This window comes from Mobula birostris, chromosome 13 (assembly GCF_030028105.1).
Source record: "Mobula birostris isolate sMobBir1 chromosome 13, sMobBir1.hap1, whole genome shotgun sequence".
In the NCBI taxonomy this organism is placed as follows: Eukaryota; Metazoa; Chordata; class Chondrichthyes; order Myliobatiformes; family Myliobatidae; genus Mobula; species Mobula birostris.
The window spans coordinates 71,650,895-71,676,888 of NC_092382.1; the positions used below are offsets into that span (position 1 = coordinate 71,650,895).

Here is a 25,994-nt window from a genome sequence, read left to right on the forward strand (position 1 = left end):
TGATTTACATCTCCGTTGTCCCTCCCGCCTCCGGCCACCGGTGGCGCTGCATGGACCTCCGGCCACTGGTGGCGCTGCACGGACCTCCGGCCACTGGAGGCGCTGCAAGGACCTCCGGCCACTGGAGGCGCTGCAAGGACCTCCGGCCACTGATGGCGCTGCACGGACCTCCGGCCACCGGCGGCGCTGCACGGACCTCCGGCCACCGGGGCGATGTGCAGACCTCCGTCCACGGGTGGTGCTGCGGCGAATATCCTGCTGAACGTCGGCCCGGTGCCCAGCACAGTTGTCGCCGGCGGTTCTGCTGTCGGGGAGGTGAGTAATGGAGTTTGTGTAAATCGGGGGTTTGCTGCAGTTGGAAAGGGCCGGGACCGAGTTCTGCCGGACGGCTGCAGGCTCCGGGCTCTCCGGTCCCGCAGCCCCGGTTTTAGCTTTGTGCCCGAGCCCGGGCTGTGGGATCAGTCAGTTGTGGTTCCCAGGCTGGGAAGGGGTTTGGGGTGAAGGGGATCTGTCTGTGTGTGGGTAGAGGTTACGGGTGGACTGTGGGTGTGGGGTGAGTGGTCGGAAAGATGTGGGACCCTAGGCCTGAAAGGGGGCGGTTGTTAGAAAGTGGGTTGTCCTTTCAGCAGGGGTGCAGTGCTAATTGTTTTAGGTGCCGGAGCTGACAAAATGCTTGCCATTTCCTAGATCCCCTCTCTCACCCAGTTTGTGTACCTGCTGATTGCATGTACTGGGCAACCTCCTTGCCCCAATCGAGTAATGAACAGGTAAACAAATTGAGTGTGGTATATATATACATATAGGGCTTCTTATAATGTCAGAATCGGTTTTATTATCACAGTCAATTGACGTGAAATTTGTTGACTTAGCAACAGGAGTTCAATGCGATACATATTCTGGCATAGATAAGAAATAAATTAAAACATAATAAATAAAAAAGTAAATCATTATGCATAATGAATAGATTGTTAAAAATGTGTAAAAACAGAAATGATGTATATTAAAAAGTGAGGTAGTGTCCAAAGCTTTCAAAGTCCATTCAGGAATCGGATGGCTGAGGGGAAGAAGCTGTTCCTGAATCGCTGAGTGTGTGCCTTCAGGCTTCTGAACCTCCTACCTGATGGTAACAGTGAGAAAAGGGCATGCCCTGGGTGCTGGAGGTCCTTTATAATGGATGCTGCCTTTCTGAGACACCGTTTCCGTAAGATGTCCTGGATACTTTGTAGGCTGGTACCCAAGATGGAGCTGACTAGATTTACAACCTTCTGCAGCTTCTCACGGTCCTGTGCAGTAGCCCCTCCGTACCAGACAGTGATTCAGCCTGTCCAAATGCTCCCCACAGTGCAGCTATAGAAGATTTTGAGCTTGTTTGTTGTCATGCCAAATCGCTTCAAACTCCTAATAAAGTACAGCTGCTGTCTTACCTTCTTTATGACTACATCAATATGCTGGGACAACCAACAGGAATTCTGCAGATGCTGGGAATTCAAGCAACACACATCAAAGTTGCTGATGAATGCAGCAGGCCAGGCAGCATTTCTAGGAAGAGGTACAGTCGACGTTCCAGGCCGAGTCCTGACGAAGGATCTCGGCCTGAAACGTCGACTGTACCTCTTCCTAGAGATGCTGCCTGGTCTGCTGCGTTCACCAGCAACTTCAATATGCTGGGACCAGGTTAGATCCTCAGGGATCTTGATGCCCAGGAATTTAAAGCTACTCACTCTCTCCACTTATGATCACTCTTATGATGATTGGTACGTGTTCCCCCGTCTTACTCTTCCTGAAGTCCATGATCAGCGCTTTCGTCTTACTGACATTGAGTGCCAGGTTGTTGCTGTGGCACCATTCCACTAGCTGGCATATCTCACTCCTGTACGCCCCCTCGTCACCACCTGAGATTCGACCAACAATGGTTGTATTGTTGGCAAATTTCTCAATGGTGTTTGAGCTGTGCCCAGCTACACAGTCATGTGTATACAGAGAGTAGAGCGGTGGGCTAAGCACACACCCCTGAGGTGCGCCAGTGTTGATCGTCAGCGAAGAGGATATGTTATTACCAATCTGCACAGACTGTGTTCTTCTGGTTAGGAAGATGAGAATACAATTACAGAGGCCCAGGTTCTGCAACTTCTCAATTAGGATTGTGGGAGTGATGGTATTAAATGCGGAGCTGTAGTCGATGAACAGCAGCCTGACGTAGATGCTTGTGTTGTCCAGGTGGTCTAAAACTGTGTGAAGAGCCGTGGGGATTGCGTCTGCCGTTGACCTATTGTGACGATAGGCAAATTGCAGTGGGTTCAGGTCCTTGCTGAGGCGGGAGTTCATTTCAGTCATAACCAACCTCCCAAAGCATTTCATCACTGTCGATGTAAGTGCTACCGGGCAATAGTCCTTAAGGCAGCCCACATTCTTCTTCTTTGGCGCTGGTATAATGGTAAACCAAGATGAAAGAAATATATCAATTCCAGAGCTACACACAAATATAGTGATAGTTAAAACATGAACAATAGTATAGCCTATCAGTACATTTCAGTGTGTAACTGGTACAATAAAACATATAATAATTTAATAATATGACTAAGTATTACACGGTTGCACTCACTAATTATCATAAAATATAATTATCAAGCGAGTAAAGAAAAAGACAGTAATCATGTATTTTACCAATTTAAAAATAATTACCTACTTACCAAACACCACCAATGAGAAGTTTCACAATAATTTCCACAAAGGGTCGGGTGTAATATGTGTTCGTGGGTCTGAAGCAACTCTTGTCCTGGTATCATCTGCTGATCTGATCTGTGGTACTGCAGCCATGTTGTGACATATGGCTCAGATTCCACTGAACTAGAGGAGGTCTGTGTAGTTTAACAAACATAAGTGATGATACATGATCTATGAGAGTCCTTGAGTGTGTTGTTGTTATTATCAAGTTGTTGTGACTGAATCCTCTCTCACACTCAGCAGTACTGATAGGAATAACTTGTGAACAGCTCAGTAAGGGGCATAAATCTTGGGGGATGCGGAGTCCACGATCCTCCACGTAATCTCCGAAGGCATTTATTGCAGAGGAAGAAGAAGGCTTAGACCTCTTACGGAAAGATGATATTGCAGCTTCTCCATAATTCTCCATCAGGCAGAAGGTACCGAAGCATCCGGGCTCACACGACAAGACTGCGTAACAGTTTCTTCCCCCAAGCCATCAGACTCCTCAATACCCAGAGTCTAGATTGACATTCACATCATTTATTATTATATTGTAATTTGTCTGCTACTGTGCCTATTGTCTTGTTTATAAATTATTGTACTGCCCTGCACTGTTTTTGCGCACTTTATGTAGTCCTGTGCAGGTCTGTAGTCTAGTGCAGTTTTTTAATGTTGTTTTTATGTAGTCTAGGGTAGCCTTGTGCAGTCTCACATAGTCTAGTGTAGTTTTGTGTTGTTTTATGTAGCACCAGAATCCTGGAGAAACGTTGTCTCGTTTTTACTGTGTACTGTACCAGCAGTTTATGGTCGAAATGATGATAAAATACGACTTGACTTGGAAAAAAAAATTAAGCAGTATTTTAGCAGGCCAGTTATCTTTATCAAGGACACACATTTCATTTGGCTGGGAATTAATACATACTTTGAGGTTTAGAAGTTTGAGAACTTTTCAAGGATGTTGCCGTGAACATAAGGTGCTGCAGATTGTTTATAAGACGAGCAAGAAATTGTCGATAGTTAATGGAGACAATTTTGTTGTTGGTTGTTAAGGTAATTTCTCCAAACTTCCCCTTTTCAACTGCCTCTTGAGCTTCTAGAGTTTTTGTACCAGGTTGGTCTTTCAGTCCATGCAGTGATCTTCTGATCCATTGGGTCAGTTTGTCTGCATAAACAGTCGTAGTAGTGTGTTTCTGTAAACACTCTGACAGTAAACCAAGTTCATGCAACGTGTCATACGTTAGAGCTCAGTCCAATAGAAACTGTTCTGAAGAACCTTTTCAACAGACCTTCATAGGTTTTTCTGTCACTCCCAGATCCTGTTTCATTCTTCATTGCTTTTTCAAAGTGAAAACACAGTGCTTCATAATTTTGTCACACTACTGAAACTGTTCGAAATGAGCTAGCCACACACCTGGTGCCCAGAACACAGCCTGTTTTGCAAATTTGTTGTTCTGGTTGAGAGGCACATTCAGACAGTTCCTTTTGATTTGGAGGTGATCTACTGTAAACAGAGTAGAATTTGTCCATAAATGATTGAAAATGATTAATTCCGTGAACTTCTCTCACTGAATCACCTACTGCAAGTTCTAATCTGTGACTAAGACCGTGCCAATTTGTCACAGGGTAATGTTCCTTGAGAATTGTAGCAACACCAGATTTGACAGCAGGCATTACGTTCGCCCGATCACCAGCAAATGCTACAAGGTTCTGTTTCAAGTAAGAGTCATCAAACCCATGGTTCATGAGACAATTCAGAAGATGCTTAACAATAGTTGCAGCTTTCTGATCAGGCAGTTCAATTAGATCTAAAAACATAAAATGGGGATCACCTTCCTTATCACGTTTCAAATAAACTATTTCGGTGGTCTTAATGCTCAGGCTTGTTGATTGATCAATGAGAACAGAAAATTTGCCATTTTTTCTGTTTGATATGCTAGCAAATTTTCTTTTTCATATTAATGGCTACTGTTGAAGTCAGAAGTTTACATACACCATACACCACTCAGTTTTACACAATTCCTGACATTTAATCCAAGAAAACATTCCCTGTCTTAGGTCAGTTAGGATCAGTACTTTATTTTAAGAATGTGAAATATCAGAATAATAGTAGAGGGTGTAAAAGAGGCTTACCAGGATATTGTCTAGATTAGAGGGCATGAGCTATAACGAGAGGTTGGACAAACTTGTGTTGTTTTCTCCAGAGCGGCGCAGGCTGGGCTGAGACTAGATGAACGTTTATAAGATTACGAGAGGAATAGATAGAGTGGACAGACAATATATTTTTCCCGGGGGTTGAAATGTCTAACACATTTAAGGTGAGAGGAGATGTGAGCGGCAAGTTTGTTTCTTTCCACAGAGTAGTGAGTAGCTGGAATGCTCTGCTTGGGTTGATGGGAGACTCCCACCAGTCACGTGATCCCATTTGCCCGTCGCATTTAACCACAGATGTAACAAGCCCTTTGTGCATGCTCACAGTCTCCGGGTGAGCCGTGTTTTCCTTTCCGCTCAGTGCTGGACTGGACTGGATCATCTGCAGGATTGGGAAAGTGTCTTCGCCTCCTGGGTCGGGGTGCCAGGGGTTGGGATCACTGTCTGTGGGCCAAAGATATCACTTTCCCATCGGTGTGTATTGAGACCGATCCCGAGCGGGGAGATCTGATGTTGGCCGTGAGCCCTGAACCGAAAGCCAATTACTCATTTAGTACCCAGTTATCTGGGCTCTTCAAAAAATGTGTCGACTTCACTTAATCTGCATTGAACGATCCAAACCAGGAGCCCAGGCTGCCTATTTCCGCAGAATTCCCGCCAACAGCTTCAGTGAGGCTGTGTGCCACAGATCTGCCCCACCCTCCGCTTTGCGATGCAAATTCATGTCGTGTGTCCCTCAGTCACCGGATGGGTGGTGATGCTTCCTCCATGTTGCGTTGGGGAAATCTGATGTTGGCCACCGAGTCCTGTTAACTTCCCCCAACTCGCCTCATTTCCTGAGGCTCCTCGCATTTGTCCTGAAGCTTTATGGATCTTGTGTCTTCTCCCCGACTAGAGTGGGTGAGAAAGGAGAACGTCCCAGGTTTTGGGGATCTTTGATTTCACTGCCTACTTTACCGAGGGACTGGGAAGTCTAGGGGGAGAGAATGGTTTCTGTGATGTGCTGATCTGTATCCAAAGTTCTCTGCTGTTCCTCGCAGTCACAGGCAGAGTAGTTACCATACAAAGTGTGAAGAGTCTGGGTGGGAAACTTTCTATGGTGTGTTGATAAAAATTTGGTGAGGGTCAAAGGGCATATGCCAAAATTCTTATTGTTTGTTCTAACTATGTCATTTTATGAGCTTTTATTATGTGCGATTAATTCAGTATCTGTGTATCAGTGATCGTCCTTGATCCCTTCTCCCACCTGGTTCCTTCTGCTCATCCCTGCCCATCTTGTTCAACCTCTGTTTAGTCTCCTGCCGCCCGCTTCAGTGGTATGCATCAACCATCTGGGTCAACCTCGGTCCACCCTGTATCCCACCACCTCAATGTTATATATCAGCAATCTTTCTTTTACCCTTTGTCTTCATTGTGAAGTGTTCTTTTGCACATTTGGCCTTGCTGAGTTATTTCCAGAATCAGTTTTTGTTAGCTGGAATGCCAGAGGGTCATCAGGTTCCAGTTCTGTTGTGCATTGGTGTGGAGATGCTAGTTATTGAACTGTGACTGGCTGACACACTGCAGCATTTTACTGGCAGCAAAGAGTACTGGGAGAGTTGGTGCTTCGGCTATAATCCTGTGATCTACATTCCAGGCATATGGAACTGTTGGTGTTTTGGCTTTGACTTTGGTTAGTGCTTCTACAGATGGGGCTGGATGGTCGTCCTTCTGCAATGAAGCAGAAATTTCGAGCAGCTGGAGGAGGGATGTATGGTTAAGTAAACCTACTGAATGCTGAAAAGCCTGGACACAGTGGATATGGAGAGGATGTCCCCATTAGACAGAGAGTCTGATCTGACAGCACAGTCTCAGAATAAAAATGCTTCCCTTTAAAACTGAGATGAGGAAAATTTTTTGGCCTAAAGATATCTGATCTGTGGAATTTGTTGCCACAGAGGTTGGTTGAGGCTGCCATTTGAGTAATTTTATAACAGAGATTAATATATTCATGATTGCTAAGTAGCTTCAGGGTTACAGGAGGAAGGCAGGAATATGGGGTTGGAATAAAACTCAGCCATGGTTGAGTGGTGGGGCAGACAAGATGGATTGAATCACCTAATTCTGTTCCTGTCTCTTATGTCTCACCATGTCTTATGCCATATCGTTTTGTGACGTGTGAGGGACAATAAAAGATTGTTCACTGAGATCATTATACCTGCCTTCAATGTTTAGCTTTCTGAGTTTTGTTCTTAGTAACATTAAGCAGAAATGTTTGGTTCTCCTTTTTATTGTTAATGTGCTTCATTACCTTTCGTGTTACAGTTAGACCTGCAGTGAGAGATTCATTGGAAGAAAACCCCAACTGGAAGCAAACCACGACTCAAATGAGGGAACAACAACATCTGAACCAGCCCGAGGATTTTGAGCATTAACTGGAGAGAACCCATCTGATTTGGAGGATCCAGTGATTCATCAGGAGAAAGTTTGGTGAGTCTCATTTACTCAAACACTGGTCCTTTAGGCATTACATACCTGCACAAAGGAAGGTAGGAAATAGTTGGAGTGAGACTGAATGTGCCCAGAAGTACCAGTTATGCCTCTGTCAGACCCAGTTGCAATCACTCCAGGTCTGGTAATGTGTTTCCAGCAGCCCAGCCCTTTAAAACCACTCCCATTCTGTGGAAGTTGAATCCGGATAAAGTCACTCAGAGACTGTATAAGTACAAACTCGTTTTTCCAAGCACCCGGAGCTTACTCAGTTCGTCGCTCAAACAGGAACAGTCTATGACTGTACCTGCCCAATCCAGTAACTGACTAACAATTCCCCTTACACCACAGGTATATCTGTCCAGATACCCCCCACACAAGACAGGCTGGAGCCAAAGTTATTTACAACATGACAGCCCCTAAAGACAAATTACAAAGTAGTCATCATGGCTTACACACACAGAACAGACTGAAGCTGTCCTATCTCTATGCATGAGTGCACAGGGAGATAAGCATCCTGAAACCCTAGCTAGCTACCCTCAAGAAGAAATATGGCTCAGCATGGCTCAGCACATCTGTTGATCATCAGCAGTTTCTTTCAGAAAAACAGGCTGCTATTGTTTAACGAAGTGTTAACCCTTTTACATACTTTATCATTCCCTCCTTTTGATTATTACTTGATCTACAAAGCAGTAATTTTTTACAGAGAAAGCAACAATGGTAATGATAACAATCATATGTACAACTATTAGGCCATAATGCAATATCATGCCCCACATATTACCGAACAGGCCTTCGAAGACCACCATTTCGACCCTTTGGTGAACCCGTGTAAATCCTGCCCTACTTTCTTGATGCTGTCAATCTCCTTGGCAGTGTGCTCGGAGAGGGATGTAATGTTAGTAGAGTCATCAGGGATATAGGTGCAGCATTCTGTGTCAGTAATAGCACAGGTTCCCCCTTTCTCAGCCAGGATAAAACCTAAAGCCATACGATTCTATAGGACTGTTTGCCGGATTGCAATCATTTCAGTGGATATTTCTGTTACTTGGGCCTGTGTTTCTGTCAGGGCCCCTGCAGTATTGTGGCCAGCTCCTCAAGTGCTGTAGCCAAATTGATTCTCTCTCATGAATTCCTGGCTACTCCATAGGAGAGAAAAGCGATCATCCAAAATCGCTCAGTCTCAGTTATTCCTCTCCGCTGCTGGGCACCTGCAAGTATGGCCAGGATGCATGTTTCCCAGTATAGGAAGTTCTGTTTGGTGGGGGCCTGAGATACCATCCCTCAAGACACTGACAGCCACAGTCATCTCTGACTGAACCACAGTTCCTCACCTCACTTCCCCGGGTGATATTTGAGAAAGCCCAGGCTGGGAGTTCCTCAGTCTGGTTGAGCGGGATTACTGACATTGGAATCATAGTTTTACCATGCTGGGAAATTTCAGTACAAACCCAGCAGGCCCCTACTTCTACCTGTTTGGCATAGGTGTGACAGAAAGGTGTTAACATGGGGGCCCCCGGATTCTGGGGTGAGCCCTCTCAAAGATGTAAACACGAACACCACTATTAACCAATACATTTTCCTTTAGTCCAAGAGAGTCCTTCTACTCAGTTCCTTCAGTAACACATTTGTAGTCTGTTTGATGTATCCACTGAGATTGCCCCTTCAGTTTCACAGCGTGGGAGTGGTCAGTAACTCCTGATGTGGTCCTCTCCACTGAGGTCCGAGTTTCCCTCAATTCCAGTTCTTGATCAGGACAAAATTCCCAAGTTCTATGGTGGAATAGTCACTCCTCTCTGTGGGGTAGTTCTCTTCCTTGTAAGCCTGCCATACCTGCGAATGTAATGCTTGGAGAATTTTGGTTAGTTGGCCCGTAGTCATGTACAATTTCCGGAAGATTATTTATGTACAACTCCAAATGCATAACGGGAATCTGTGTAAACGTTCGCACTTTTGTCTGTTGCAAGGATACAGGCACGAGTCGGAGCAAGCAGCTCAGCCTTCTGGGTGGAGACAGCTGTCTCAAAGAGGCTTGCTCAACTATTTCACTGTCCGTCACTATCGCATAGCCAGAATATCGTGCTGGATTCACAAAGAGCTTCCATCCTCATAAAATATTGCCTCGGGATTGAGGGGATGTTGCGAAATGGGTGGGAGAGTCTGTCCTTCTCTCACGGTGATCCGGATAAGGAGCAGTTGGTGTGGCCGACTTCATGGCCTGAAATTGCCCAGAGATGGGGTATAACATCTTGGGTTCAGTCAATATTAAAAGTGTGCCTTACCAGATGTCCCGTCTTCACCTCAGACTCCTTCCAGTATCGGAGTTGGCCCGCGGCAGAGTCTTGCCAGTCTCCCTTGGTGCTGGGGACTTGTTTCGTCAGGGTGTAGGCAAGGAACTCCAGTTTCTTCCCTCGGAGAGGTCCCAGAGTGCTATCCTTGTCTGTGCAGAGAATCTTGACTTACAATGGTTAGAGCAAGTCTCTCCCTGCTAGATTACACCTCAGACTGGTGGTGACTGTAAATGAAACCACACACTGGGTCCCCCTGGAATTCCACCTTCAGTGGCTGGGTACGTGAATAAGTACGTTCTGTGCCTTCAAACCCAGACAGAGTGATTGTAGAATCTGATAGCTGGAATCCCTTTTCCAATACTATTTTCCGATACCTGGTTGAGAGTGGTTGTGGTTGCCCCCATATCAATCATAAACAGAATTGGAATTCCAGCAACTTGCAATATTACATTGGGCTTTTCCCGAGGAGTGGTACTCATGGTAGGAAGCATCCTTGCTTGTCAATTTCTATATGGATTGTTGTCCCCACCTGTCCCTTGGTAGGTTTTTGTTCCCATTTCTGATCCCCAGATATAGCTTGCTCGCGTCCTTCACCCTGCTGAACATATTCACCTTTAATATTAGTGCCCTTCGGGGTTGATCAGGATTCGAAAGTCAGCTCGCAATAGTATGTCAAAGCTCGTCGCATTCGATTTTGTTCACTGTCAGGCCAATCCATATTATTTGTTTTAATCATGTTGGCTAACTTAGTTGGTAAGCATTGGAGCAGTAAGACATCAAACTGGGCAGACGGATTCCCATCATTAAAGGCTTGGTCTCCTGTGAAAGTGCCGTAGCAGGCCACAAATCGCTCCCAATAGTCTGGTCCCGATTCCCCAGGCTTAGGTTTGCATTCAAGTACTTTAGTGATGTTTACAGGTTGCCGGAGGGCCCTTTCCAAGGCTTGAATAATCCGGTCTGTCTGTTCATTCTCATTATGGTTTCCCACTGGTAACTCCTGATAGGTTTGGTATCTCAATTCTGCATTTCATTTCCCCCTCCTCAGCTCAGAGAATCGTGCAGCAGAGACAGAATAAATCTTGCGGTGTCACTTTATACATTTGTGTAGTACTGTGGACATACTGAACAAACTGCACTGGTTTTTCTTTTCTATCTGGGGCCTGATTCATGATCATTATCATTTCTTAAGGCTTCCAGGGTGCATACAGAGGAATCACTGAGGGCTGTCCCTCCTCCTGCTCGTGGATTGGGCAGCATTTGGGTGGGCAATTGTCTTTGTGGAGCCATTAACTCTGGGGTTTTATTGGATTCTTCCCTCCCTGTCTCGGAATAATCCTCAGTATTCCCTGTGTGGATCTCTTTTACCCGAGCAGCCACCGTATCTGAGCACTGGGAGGATTGGGGTTCAGGAGCACTGGGTGCACTTGGACAGTGTGCAAAGGCTCTTGTGAGAAAATCCTTCATTACCCGTTAACAGGCCTACGAGATAGGTTGTGTGAGAGTGCAGATGAACCCAATCGAACCCAAAGGAGATCAAAGTTCTTAGTGCCAGTGATTTGCTAGCTGTAAGAATGAATACCTCTCTATATAAAATTCACTGTGCACATTTTGTCACTGGGTGGAAAAAATGCACAGTACAAGATTTTTGTGCGCACTGGTCATTACCAATTAGAAGGGACATTGGTGGGAAGGTGGGGAGACCTCCAGTGTCCCTGATGCCCTCACCTGCAACAGGGGTTCCCAACCTTTTTTGCACCGCAGACTGGTTTATTATTGACAATACTCTTGTGGACCGGCCGACTGGGGGTGGGGCGGGGTAGGGTTACGAAGGGACAAGGATAGCAGTCAAATAAGTTGTGTTTACTCTGAGAAAGACTACAATGACCGTGAAGCCTTGCACGGGCACTTGTGTGTGCATGCGTGTACGTACCGATTTTTTTTCTACAAATTGTTTTTGGCGATTCTGTTCAGTGAAACTACGCTGTACATACATTATTTCTACTTTACATAGGCTGTGTATTTATCGTATCATTCCAGCTTTTACTTTATATTACTGTTATATAGTGATAAGTCAATTATAAGTCACTTGTAAGTCATCATAACATTTTAAGTAACGTTTGGATATTAAACACACAGCACATATTTTCCCCGTATGAACATATAAAATCATTGCAACACACCAATATCGCTGAATCAATGGGAGCCCTGGGCTTGTTTCCCTGCAACAAGACGGTGCCATCGAGGGGTGATGGGAGACAGCGATATTCGAAGGGGGTTCCTTATGTCCAGTCTATTCCACAATTTAGTTTAAATTGCATTCATTGCAGAAAACCCCGCTTTGCAGAGATATGTTGGAAATGGAATCAACGTTTTTCGTGCTTTCGTGGCTATCCCAAGATATTCAGCCTTGACTTTGATCCGGAATGCCGGCAGAGATGTTATGTCAAACGTACTTTTCAGCCCACCGTCATTTGCAAGCTCGAGGAGTCGATCTTCTTCCCGTGCTGACATGGATGACGTGTGCGGTTTGACCTCTCATGCGTTCAAGTTCAGCAGAGCAGTGGGCATGATAGAGAATGAGGAAGCGTTCAGCTGACTCATATCGCCAAATCATATCGTTGCCTCGCGGCCCGGTACCGGTCCATGGCCCGGTGGCTGGGGACCACTGACCTACAAGATGTGCATCCAGCTGCAGCTTGTAACCCTGCACTTTAAGGAGATGGAACTTGAGATGGATGAATTCTGGATCATCCAGGAGTTGGAGGGGGTGATAGATATGACATGAAGAGAGGTGAGTTACACCCAAGGTGCAGGACACAGGAAACTGGGTGAGAGTCAGGAAGGGGAATGAGGTTAAATAGCCATCGCAGAGTACTCTTGATGCTATCCCGCACAACAACAGGTAGACCACTTTAGAAACTGCTCGGGGTCGGGAAATTACCTGGCAGAGGAAAGTCAAAGCGGTGACAAGGGATTTGTTAGTTCAGGAATTTAAACTAGCAGAGGTCTAATATTCTATTGGTAAGTTTGGCTTGTGCGAGAGTGGGGAGTCGGGGGTGTTGGTTAAACACAGTTGGAAAGAAACTGTTCCCAAATCTGGCCGTACGAGTCTTCAAGCTCCTGAACCTTCTCCTGGAGGGAAGAGGGACGAAAAGTGTGTTGGCTGGGTGGGTCGTGTCCTTGATTATCCTGGCAGCACTGCTCCGACAGTGTGCGGTGTAAAGTGAGTCCAAGGACGGAAGATTGGTTTGTGTGATGCGCTGCGCCGTGTTCACGATCTTCTGCAGCTCCTTTCGGTCTTATGGATGTTATGTTGACTTGTAGAAGACATTGGTGAGGCCTAATTTGGAGTCTTGTGTGCAGTTGTGGTCACCTACCTACAGGAAAGATGTAAAAGAGGTTGAAAGAGTTCAGAAAAAATTCACAAGGATGTTGCCAGGTCTGGAGGACTTGGGTTATTGGGAAAGATTGAACAGATCAGGACTTTATTGCTTGGAATGTGGAAGATTGAGAGGAGATTTGATTGTGACAGAGGTGCATAGATAGGGTAAATGCAAGCTGGCTTTCTCCACTGGGATTGGGTGGGCTACAACCAGAGGCCATGGGTCAAGGGTGAAAGGTGAAAGGGTAGGGGAACATGAGGAGAAACGTCTTCACACAGACCGTCATCCAGGTGTGGAATGAGCAGCCAGCACGCCCGGTGCCTGCAAGCTCAAGTTGAACATTTCAGAGGTTTGTACAGGTACCTGGATGGTAGGGGTATGGCAGTAGAAAGTTTAAGTAGCTCGGCACCAACCAGGTGGGCCAAAGGGCCTGTTTCTGTATTGTATTATTCTATGACTGTGACAAGAACCTGAAATACTACAAAAACTCACTTTAATTCCTTTTACTAGCTGTGCGGACCAACCATTCATCTCAGCAGGAATTGTTTATATGGTGTTAAAACTGTGGCAGTTAATAATACATAAAAGAAAAGTTAATAATACATAAAAGAAAATTCCAGCTGCACGTTAACAAAGGCTATTCGTGTGGGAGTGTTTCAGTTACTGTGGGGCCAGGCACCCATGCAGCTCAGTGGGAAGAGGGAATAATACCAATGGAGAGAGTCAAACTGAGCCAGGTCACAGATTGGGGATGGTAGAAACATAGAAAAAAACACTACCCCACAACACGGGCTCTCTGGCCCACAAAGCTGTGCCGAATATGTCCATACCTGAGAAATTACCTCTAATTTTCTGAGCTCCATATACCTGTCCAGGGGTCTCTTAAAAGGCCCTATTGTATCCACCTCTGCCACCGTTGCCAGCAGCCCATTCCACACACTCAGCACTCTCTGCGTAACAAAACTTACCCCTCACATCTCCTCTGAACCCATTCTCATAGAGACAGGAAGAACATGAGAGAATTTGATGGTCATTCCAGATACCATCACTGTGCGCAGTTAGAAGATGATTTCTTGCTCTAACTTGGGTTGAACTTCACTGTAACAGCGTGATGCCAGATCACACCTTGACAGCTCAAGTGATCTCATCTGAAATGTTGTCCTGCACCCATTGATGGATTTTGTAAATCTTTTTACAGGTTAAAAATGACAGGGAATTTGTCTACGGGAATCTTGAACACAACACGCTAGTTTTGCTGTCTCTGTCCAGATATTTAAGAAGTGGAGCAAGGGATTCACTCGATCATCTGACTGACTGGCATGCTCGTCATTTTACACAGGGAGGAACCCATTCACCTGCTCAGACAGTGGGAATGGATTCAGTCAGTAATCTCAACTGAAGGTACATCAGCAAGTTCACACTGTGCAACTCCATTCCCTGTTAGTGTTTGCTCTTTTGTTTGCCCTCTCTTTGGCTTTCATGTTGGCTTTGGCTTCTCATTTCAGCCACGGTTGTGTCCTCCTGCCTTCCCAATGCTTCCATTTCTTTGGAATGTATCGATCACTTAGCTCCTGAATTGCTCCCAGAAACTCCAGCCATTGCTGCTCAGTTGTCACTCCGACCTTTTCCTTTCCAAACAAGTTTGGCCAGCTTCTCCGTCATGGAAACATGGAGAAGTTCAGTTCTGAAACAGGCTATTTGGCCCATCTATTCAATGCCAAAAAAACACGCTCACGACCATTTCAGTAAAGAGATTTTCCAAATGTTCCCGTTAAATTTTCACCCATGGCCTCCAGTTGTCATCCCACCCAACCTCAGTGGAAAGAGCTGCTTGCATTTACCCTATCTATACCCTTATAATTTTGTATACTTCGAACAAATCTTCAATATATAATTTCCTTGTTTATGTTTAGAGCCTTTTTTAGGGGTATAGGATGATGAGGGGCATTGATTGTGTGGATAGCCAGAGGTTTTCTGCCAGGGCTGAAATGGCTAACACAAGGGGGCAGAGTTTTAAGGTATTTGGAAATAGATACCGAGGGGATGTCAGGGGTAAGTTTTTTACACAGCGAGTGGTGGGTGCGTGGAATGCACTGCCAGGTATTTGTGTGAGAGTGTTTCAGTTACTGTGGGGCCAGGCACCCATGCAGCTCAGTGGGAAGAGGGAATAATACCAATGGAGAGAGTCAGACTGAGCAGGTCACAGATTGGAGATGGCAGAAATTCCCCATTCTTACAGAGATAGGAAGAGCATCAGAGAATTTGATGGTCATTACAGATACCAGCACTGTGCCCAGTGAGAAGATGATTTCTCTCTCCAGCTTGGGTTGAACTTCACAGTAACAGTGTGATGCCAGATCACACCTTGACAACTCAATTCATCTCTTCTGAAACGTTGTCGTACATCCATTGATGGATTTTGTAAATATTTTTACAGGTTAAACACGACAAGGAATTTGTCTACAGCAATCTTGAGCACAACACGCCAGTTTTGCTGTCTCTGTCCAGATACTTAAGAAGAGGAGCAAGGGATTCACTCTATCATCCTTCCTGCTCAGACTGTGGGGAGGGGTTCACTCGATCATCTGACTGACTGGCACGCCTGTCATTTTACACAGGGGAGAGGCCATTCATCTGCTCAGACTGTGGGAATGGATTCAGTCGGTCATCTCAACTGAAGGTACATCAGCAAGTTCACACTGGGACGAGGCCCTTCACTTGTTCTGTGTGTGAGAAGGGATTTAGTCGGTCTTCCCACCTGTGGACACACCAGTCAGTTCACACTGGGCAGATGTTGGTAATCTGCTGAATTTGTGGGGAAGGATTCACTAGGTCATCTGACCTAATGGCTCACCAGCGAGTTCACACTGGAGAGCAGCTGTTCACCTGCTCAGACTGTGGGAAGGGATTCACTCGGTCATCCGCCCTACTGAGACACCAGTCAGTTCACACCGGGGAGCGGCCGTTCACCTGCCCGGACTGTGGGAAGGGATTTACTTGCTCATCTAAACTGAAGCTACATCAGAGAGTTCACACTGGAGAGAGGCCATTCACTTGCTCAGACTGTGGGAAGGGATTCAGTTCGTCATCTCAACTGAAGATACATCAGCGATTTCACACTGGGGAGCGGCCGTTCACCTGCTCGGACTGTGGGAAGGGATTCACTTCGTCATCTGAACTGAAGGGACATCAGCGATTTCACACCGGTGAGAAGCCGTTCACCTGCTCAGACTGTGGGAAGGGATTCACTCGGTCATCCGACCTACTGGTACACACGTCAGTTCATACTGGGGAGAGGCCGTTCAAATGCTCAGACTGTGGGAAGGGATTCACTCAGTCATCTAAACTGAAGGTACATCAGAGAGTTCACACTGGGGAGAGGCCATTCACCTGCTCAGTGTGTGGGAAGGGGTTCACTTGGTCATCCAACCTAAAGGCACACCAGCGAGTTCACACAGGGGAGCTGCCGTTCACCTGCTTGGACTGTGGGAAGGGATTCACTTACTCATTTCATCTGAAGGGACATCAGCAAGTTCACACTGGGGAGAGGCCGTTCACCTGCTCAGACTGTGGGAAGGGATTCAGTCGGTCATCCCACCTACTTGTACACAAGTCAGTTCACACTGGGGAGAGGCCGTTCACCTGCTCAGTGTGTGGGAAGGGATTCACTCAGTCATCTCAACTGAAGGGACACCAGTCAGTTCACACTGGGGAGAGGCCGTTCACCTGCTCAGAATGTGGGAAGGGATTCACTCGGTCATTCCACCTACTGAGACACCAGCGACTTCACACTGGGGAGAGGCCATTCACCTGTTCAGACATTGGGAAGAGAATCTCTCAGCCAAATCAACCAAATGTGCATCACTGAGTTCACACTGGGGAGAGGCCGTTCACCTGCTGTGAATGTGGGAAGCGATTCACTCAGTCATCTAACCTTATGTAACTCTCGCTTCAGCTAGCAGATTAATATAGGGGGTGATAGCTCCCCTGCCCGGCCAAACTTAAGAAATCTCGTTTGGGTGGATGCTGCGTGATGTGTCCCCTGTTACAAATCAGTACCCGGAAATAATAAACAGTACACAATATATGATTAAACGATTGAGCTTTATAATTCTTACTTTGACTGAGGCTGAGGAACTGGTGTAGGGGGCAGGGTTTCAGATTTCAGGATCATTGGGATCTCTTCTGGGGCAGGTGGGACCTGTACAAGAGAGATGGGTTATACCTGAACTACAAGGGGACCAATATCGTTTCAGGGAGGTTTGTTAGTACTATTGGGGAGGCTTTAAACTAGATTTGCAGGGGGATGGGAACCAGAGTGCCGGAGCTGACAGTGTGGCTGGGGTGAAAATAAATTATGTTAAGAGTTCAATCAAATCCGCTGATAGAAAGGTTGTGAGTGGTGGTAAAAATCTTCTGAGGTGTATATATTTCAATGCTAGGAGTATTGCGGGGAAGGCGGATGAGTTGAGGACGTGGATTGACACATGGAATTACGATGTTATAGCAATTAGTGAAACTTGGCTACAGGAGGGGCAGGACTGGCAGCTTAATATTCCAGGGTTCCAATGTTTCAGATGTGATCGAGGCAGAGGAATGAAAGGTGGGAGAGTAGCATTGCTTGTTAGGGAAAATATTACAGCAGTGCTCAGGCAGGACAGATTAGAGGGCTTGTCTACAGAGCAGGGTTCCCTTGTGGCCATTCCCCTGAACAACAAGTAAACAAGGATACTGTTGGGCTGGGGGGGAAATGACTTACTTGGGACTAGCTGCAGTAGCCGGATGTCTAGCACTGAGTCTGGCTCTGCAGTGCAGAAGGGAGGGTGGAAAAAGAGGAGAGCGATAGTGATAGGGGACTCGATAGTTAGAGGTGCAGATAGAAGGTTCTGTGGTCGTGACAGAGAATCCAGGATGGTTTGTTGCCTCCCAGGTGCCAGGGTCAAGGATGTCTCTGATTGATTGCATGACATTCTGAAGTGGGAGGGTGATCAGCCAGATGTCGTGATGCACATCGGTACCAATGACATAGCAAGAAAGAGTGAGGAGGTCCTGGAGAGTGAGTATAGAGAGCTTGGTAGGAAGTTGAAAAGCAGGACCTCAAGGGTGGTAATCTCAGGATTGCTACCTGTGCCAGGTGCCAGTGAGGGTAGGAATAGGATGCTCTGGAGGAGGAACAAGTGGCTGAGGAACTGGTGTAGGGGGCAGGGTTTCAGATTGCAGGATCATTGGGATCTCTTCTGGGGCAGGTGGGACCTGTACAAGAGAGACGGGTTACACCTGAACTACAAGGGGACCGGTATCCTTGCGGGGAGGTTTGTTAGTGCTATTGGGGAGGGTTTAAGCTCGATTTGCAGGGGGATGGGAACCAGAGTGCCAGAGCAGATAGTGGAGCGGGGGTGAAAATAAATGATGTTAAAAGCTCATGCAAAGCCACAATTAGAAGGGTTGTGAATGGTGGAAACAATCTTCTGAGGTGTGTCTATTTCAATGCAAGGAGTATTGTGGGGAAGGCAGACGAGCTGAGGGCATGGATTGACACATGGAATGACGACATTATAGCAAGTAGTGAAACTTGGCTGCAAGAGGGATAGGACTGGCAGCTTAATGTTCCAGGGTTCCGATGTTTCAGACGTGATAGAGGCAGAGGAATGAAAGGTGGTGGGGGGTGCAGGTGGTAGCATTGCTAGTCAGGAAAATGTTACAGCAGTGCTCAGGCAGGACAGATTAGAGGGCTTGTCTATTGAGGCCATATGGGTGGAGCTGGGAAACAAGAAAGGTATGGCCACATAAATGGGGTTGTATTATAGACCACCCAATAGTCAACGAGAATTGGAGGAGCATATCTGCAGAGAGATAGACAACTGCAGGAAGCAAAAATTAGTGATAGTAGGGGATTTTAATTTTCCACATACTGATTGGGTCTCCCATACTGTTAAAGGTCTAGACAGGTTAGAGCTTGTAATATGTGTTCTGGAAAGTTTTCTAAATCAATATATGGAGGTACCAACTAGAGAGGATGCAATATTAGATCTCCCATTCGGAAATGAGTTAGGACTGGCGACGGAAGTGTGTGTAGGGGAGCACCTTGGTTCCAGTGATCGTAACGCCAGTAGTTTCAACTTGATCATGAATAACGATAGATCTGGTACTCGGTTTGAGATTCTAAACTGGAAAAAGGCGAAATTTGAAGAAATGAGAAAGGATCCAAAAAGCATGGATTGGGACAGTTTGTTCTCTGGCAAGGGTGTGATTGGTAAGTGGGAAGCTTTCAAAGGAGAAAGTTTTGAGAGTGCAGAGTTTGTATGATCCTGTCAGGATTAAAGGCAAAGTGAATAGGAATAAGGAACCTTGGTTCTCAAGGGATATTGGAGCTCTGATAAAGAAGAAGAGAGAGTTGTATGACATGTATAGGAAACAGGGAGCAAATAAGGTGCTAGAGGGGTATAAAAAGTGCGAAAAAAATCTTAAGAAAGAAATCAGGAGGGCTAAAAGAAGACATGAGGTTGTTTTGGCAGTCAAGGTGAAGGATAATCCAAAGAGCTTTTACAGGTATATTAAGAGTGAAAGGATTGTAAGGGATAAAATTGGTCCTCTTGAAGATCAGAGTGGTCGGCTATGTGTGAAGCCAAAAGAAATGGGGGAGATCTTAAATGGGTTTTTTGCGTCTGTATTTACTAAGGAAACTGGCATGAAGTCTATGGAATTAAGGGAACCAGGTAGTGAGATCATGGAAACTGTACAGATTGAAAAGGAGGGGGTGCTTGCTATCTTGAGGCAAATTAGAGTGGATAAATCCCCAGAACCTGACAGGGTATTCCCTCGGATCTTGAAGGAGACTAGTGTTGAAATTACAGGGGCCCTGCCAGATATATTTAAAATGTCGGTATCTACGGGTGAGGTGCTGGAGGATTGGAGGATGGCTCATGTTGTTCCGTTGTTTAAAAAAGGATCTAAAAGTAATCTGGAAAGTTATAGGCCGGTAAGTTTGACGTCGGTAGTAGGTAAGTTATTGGAAGGAGTACTAAAAGATAGGATCTACAAGTATTTGGATACACAGGGACATAATATGGAGAGTCAACATGGCTTTGTGCATGGTAGGTCATGTTTAACCAATCTGTTTTTCGAGGAGGTTACCAGGAAAGTGGATGAAGGGAAGGCAGTGGATATTGTCTACATGGACTTCAGTAAGGCCTTTGACGAGGTCCCACATGGGAGGTTAGTTAGGAAAATTCAGTCGCTAGGTATACATGGACAGGTGGTAAATTAGATTAAACATTGGCTCAATGGAAGAAGCCAGAGTGTGGTAGTAGAGGATTGCTTCTCTGAGTGGTGGCCTGTGACTAGTGGTGTGCCACAGGGATCAGTGCTGGGTCCATTGTTATTTGTCATCTATATCAATGATCTGGATGATAATGTGGTAAATTGGTCCGGGTGCAGGTTAGTGGGACTAGGCAGAAAAATGGTTCAGCAGAGCCAAGAAGGGCATTCTGTGTGGTAGTGTTCTATGGTTCTATATGGTTAGTGAAGTAAACAAAAAAAAAAGGGCCCACTCTCTCCATTCGCATCTTCTCATTTCTCCCCAACAAAAGAACACGAAAATCCCTCTTCCAGACTCACAAGAAAGAACATTTCTCTCACTGGATGACCCCGCACTCCAAAACCCTGTTATCTCCAGTCATAACCTAAACATTGCTGCTACAGAGAAACCATTACCTCAGCAGTGAAACACTGCACAGAGGCCGTTACATTAGCAGTGAAACCTGACAGCGTGTTACACTTGTGACACACTACCGTGTTCACACTGGGGAGAAAGTTTGATTAAGCTGCTTGCTGGATATTTGTCCATCCCCGTTGCTGAATGCAATTTCGAGAGTGACTGTCGGTGCTGAACTCTGCAATTATTGCTGGTGCTCACCACACCCAGTTCTGCACCCTGGTCACTGGGCACGGGAGGAGTTTCTTCTGCTGCATATTCACCTTTAATGGGGCTGGAGTTTAATATTCTGGATCTGAGACAAATAAATCAGTTCTATTTTAAACTCTGTCTCCAGTACTTAGTGAATTTATAACACACCTAGTGTACAGTAGAGAGTCAACTCAGGCCAGCTGGACCCTGCCAGTGATTCAGTTCCACAACAGTCCTTTGAAATCCTGCCCTGTTGTTCATCTCTCACTCTCCCTGTGGTGATGGGTTCCAAACAGTCACCACTCTGTGGGTGAAGAGGTTTTGCTTGAATTCTCTGCAGACTGAAGTCGTCGAGCTGACTGCAGTTCTGTCTGAGATGTTCTTTGCCCCTCTAATCTCTGGGCTGAGGAAGAATGACATTGGTAGTTAACCTCCTTATTCAGGGCTCATTTCCACATTGTGGGTCACTTTCCCTGCTTGTATAGGGTTGTTAGAAAACACCACTGTCCTCTAAAGACTGAAAGCAGAATGGGAAACTATCAGTTGGATGTTCAACGGAGCAGAGTCGGAAACCAGAGGCGGGTCTGCACAGGGCAGAGTTTGGGGCTCTGGACGATGGTCGGGGTAAGAATGTATGATGAGGAGAAGGGAATCAGCAGCGGGGCGTGGCAACGAATGACAGAGTAGCAACATTTGGAAGCTGATTGACAGGGAATATAATTCGGTTGTCTGACTGATGACACAAGCAATGCCCGTGGTGAGGTGCTCCACTTCGAGGAACATGTGTGTGTTGGGAATAGTTTTATCTATTGAGGGAGTTGTTCCTGCTTGTTTATCCTGTGATATTATATCCAGATGGTTATTTGAGATTGTCCTGTCTGTAATAATTTATTGATTATCATATGAAATGTGAGATTCTGTCCCGAACTGGATCAGGTTTGAATTTATGGTGCCTTAATGAAGTTATGGTGGTCATTCATGAGTTTGTATTTTAAAGCAAGATTTTGGTGACTGATATTTGCCATTTCATTGTGCCTTCATAAGTAATCAGATTGATTCAAACTGCTGGATCCTGGAATGTGTTGGATTGTGTCTGGTTTCTCGGCATTTGCTGGATTTATTGCCTTGTTTGTTTGTATTGTATGTATTTTTGATTTTTTTTTTCCTTTGTTTAAACACCTTGTCCTGTATTTCTGCAAGGAACCCCTCTGTTTCTGGGAAGAGGTCTCCAACTCTCAGTCAGGTGCTCGATGCTTCCTTGTCACCATCTCGTCTGCTCAGATCATTGGGATCTCTCCCATGAAGGGTCATACTCATTCCACTGGTTAATGTTTTCTTCCATAGTGATGATTCATTTCTCTGAGTTGGCCTCTCATTGAAGTTTTCTGGCCTGTACTTCTTATCATGATTGCAGAAACACACATGGAGTGCTGAATCCTCTTCATTTTTGATGAAAATATATACATAGAAGTTTTATCTGACTGTTGTGTTTTTTTTCATGTGTGTTATTTCTCTTCCTCCTTCTGTCCAAGGTAGTGGTAATCTAAATGGGTTTGAGTGTAAATAGTCTTTTCTAAAGTTGTTATTTATCTTTGTAAATTTTACTGATTGAAATGGGACCAAGGTATTTTTATATTAAAAAAAGTTAATGTCGGTTTTGATGAAAGTATTTATTGCCTTTGTTGTATTTGTTAACAATTGAGCTCTGGTTGGCAGGTTTTTTTAAGCTTTGAACTAAATTTTGTCAAAGGTTTTCCCTATTTTGCACTACTTTCTATTTTCCTTGTTGATATTCCAGATATGTGGGTATCAAGATTCCAGATGAAGGGTCTTGGCCCGAAATGATGATTCCCATCCATAGATGCTGCCTGACATGCTGAGCTCCTCCAGCACTTTGTGTGTAGTTCTCTAGATTTCTAGCATCTGCAGATCCACTTGTTTCCCAGATACGTTTCTTGAAAGAACAAGCTGGTATTGGGGTTGTGTGGGTCTGTTTGTAAAATATTAAATAACATCATTAGAAAGAGGTGGCATAGGGTTGGAAGGTGTAGAACCTGTGGGTAGAATTAAGGAACAGCAAATGTAAAAAAAATCCCTGATGGGAATTGTATAGAGACTCCCAAACAGTAGTGAGTATGTGGTCCACAAGTTACAATGGGAGATAGAAAATGTGTGCCAAAAGGGCAATGTTACAATAGTCATGGGGGATTGTCATGCAGGTGATTAGGAAAGTTAGGATAGTGCTGATCTCAAGAGGAGGAATTCCTAGAATGCCTACAAGATGCTTTTTTAGAGCAGCTCGTGATTGAGCCCACTTGGGGATCAGCTATTCTGGATTGGGTGTTGTAATGAACCAGAATTAATTAGGTCTCTTAAGTTCAAAGAACCCTTAGGGGCAAGTGATCTTAATATGATCAAATTCACCCTGACATTAGAGAAGGAGAAGCTAAAGTCAGGTGTGGAATAAAGAGAATTAGAGAGGCATGACAGCAGAATTGGTCAAACTGGTTTGAGAAGAATACGGGCAGGGATGAAACAGAGCAGCAATGGCTGGAATTTCTGGAAGCAATTCGGAAAGCACAGGATAGACACATCACAGAGAGGAAGTAATATTCTGAAGGTAAGGTAACAAAACTGTGACTGATATGAGAAACCAAAAAACAACATAAAAACCAAAGAGAGGGCATGGAGCAAAAATTACTGGGAAGTTAGAGGATTGGGAAGCTTTTAAAAACCAACAGAATGCAACTAAAATAATTAAGGAAAAGATGGAATACATAGGTGAGCGAGCCAGTAATATTAAAGAGGATGCCAAATTTTTCTTCAGGTACATATGGTGTAAAAGAGAGGTGGAAACCACTGGGAAATGATGCTGGAGAGGTAGTAATGGGGTGGGGGTGCAAGGTGATGGCAGATGAACTGAATAAGTATTGTACATCACTCTTATCTGTCGGAGACACTGGCAGGAATATGAAAGTCCCAGATGTCAGTGGTCAGAATGTGTAAAGTTACGTTACTCGGGAGAAGTTTCTTGGGAAACAGAGATGGTCTGAAGGTAAATAGATCACCTGGACCAGATGGTGAACACCCCAGAGATCTGAAAGAGGTGGCTGAAGGGATGTGGAGCCATTAGCAATCATCTTTCGAGATCTTACCCCCACTATCCGAAATCTCCTCTCCTCATCCACCCTCCCAACTCCAGTCCTGTCCCCGCTTGCAGGGCAACAGTCTGCCGGTGTTTGCCCCCCAATGGGGTGAATCGCCACCACCGTGGGCTCAGACATTTCCACAGATGAGCCCCTCCTGTCCCCACCGGGACAAACATCCTGTCCGCCCCCTCTCTCACCGTCTTCATCCTCTCCCTCCCCGGGGAACCGGCATCAAACCGACGGGCCGAGCGGTCTCCTCCTACCTCTCAGCGATACATCAGACTCCGGCCGCAGGAGACGCTTCACAAACGCCCCAACTTCCCTCGGAGGGAAATGGAAATAAATCAGAAAGCGGACATTTACTTTGGGATTTGCTCCTCTTTGAGAAGAGATGTCAGCGGGGTAACGCCCTCTCGGCTGGTCCGCCTCCGCTATTGGGCGTAATCAGTGATTGACATCGCCTCGGGCCAATGACTACAGCGCAGCGGAGGTGAGGGGTGGAGGGGTCTCGTGGTGGGTAGCTCAGCCGTTAAACTGCCTCAGCGAGAGCGCAGCAGCGCGTGTGTGACGTCGATACGCGCGAGGGGAACCATGTGTGACGTCAGGTGGGTGGTGGAGCGCTGGTATTTAAAAACACCTGAATGGATATTTCTTATGATTTCAGTGGGACAACAACATTAATCACGGGTTTCATCACTGAATCCAGTGTTGTGAGATGTAAAGTCCCCTGTTATGTGTCCGGCTGTGCCGTGTTGTTGGTGGAGTGGGCAGCGTGGTGTTTGTCTCGATTCGGGTCACAACACCAGAATTGCCAGTGGGGTCCACACACAGTGTATTAGTGACCAGAAAACCTCCCGTCCCTGCAGTCTTTGTCTCCTGGTAAACTCAACACCCTGACAATGTGGACCATAGACACCCCTTCCTCTCAGAGTCAGGGAATCATTCAGACAGTGATCAAAGAGAGGAATTATATTTATTGGTCATTAAAGTTCGCCCAGATTCGATGTTATTGTTCCCGTTTGTGGGAGGGGTGGGTTTTGGGGGTTGATGATCGGGATGCCGTTCCTTTTTATACGGGGGTGGGATGGGAGTCCGATTTTTTTCGCTCTGAAAGCCTTTTTCTTTCTTTCTTTCGTGACTCTCTGGAGGAGAAAAAAAAACTCAGAGTTGTTTATGGATACCTGCTTTGATAATAAATTAACCTTTGAACTATCCGTCCCGAGCGGGACTTCCCGTGTCCAAACATTTTCATTCCCATTTCCATTCCGACGTGTCAACCCATCGTCTCCTCTTGTGCCAAGATGAGGCCACCTTCAGGGTCCAGGATCAGCACCTTATATTCTGTCTGGGTTCGTTTTCTCTTTCTTCTCTCTCTCTCTCTCTCTCTCTCTCTCTCTCTCTCTCTCTCTCCCCCCCCCCCCCCGACTTTTCAGCTCAGTGCTTCAACTAATAAAGACAACCACGCCATTTGCCTTCTTAACCACCCGATCAATCTGTGCAGTCTCTTTCAGGGAGCATTGAACTTGGAGTCTAAGATCCCTCTGATCATCAACACTGTTCAGGGTTTTGCATTTAACAGTGTACTGTCTCATACATTCGACCTACCGAGCTGCCAAGATGATCATCACTAATCAAAACTCACGGAGATTTCTCAGGTCCTGTTGAATTTATTGCCAAGTGCACAAGTACGGGAAGGTGCAGGTACAGAGAAACACTGACTTGTGGCAGCATCACAGGCAAATACATTCAGATAACACACGGAGCACAAATTATACGATTCTCTGTCAGTAACAATCTATAAATACGTTTTATGTCATTAACAATATATAAAATACATTGTGTTGTGATCAATATTAAAATGTGCATTTTGTGTCAATAACAGACTTGGAAATGTTGAAATTGGTCCCTGTCTCCTTTCCTCCTGTAGTCCACAACCAGCTCC

At 45.6% G+C, this 25,994-nt stretch overlaps 1 protein-coding gene across 1 annotated transcript; it reads left to right on the forward strand.

Annotated features, from left to right (window-relative positions):
- Positions 1–263: 263 nt before the first annotated feature.
- On the forward strand, positions 264–21,374 carry LOC140206971 (uncharacterized). Its single transcript, XM_072275280.1, has 4 exons — positions 264–315; positions 7,159–7,323; positions 14,196–14,398; positions 15,435–21,374. Exon 4 carries the CDS (start codon positions 15,843–15,845, stop codon positions 16,863–16,865), a length of 1,023 nt encoding a protein of 340 aa, XP_072131381.1. The 5' UTR covers positions 264–315; positions 7,159–7,323; positions 14,196–14,398; positions 15,435–15,842; the 3' UTR covers positions 16,866–21,374.
- Positions 21,375–25,994: the final 4,620 nt, after the last annotated feature.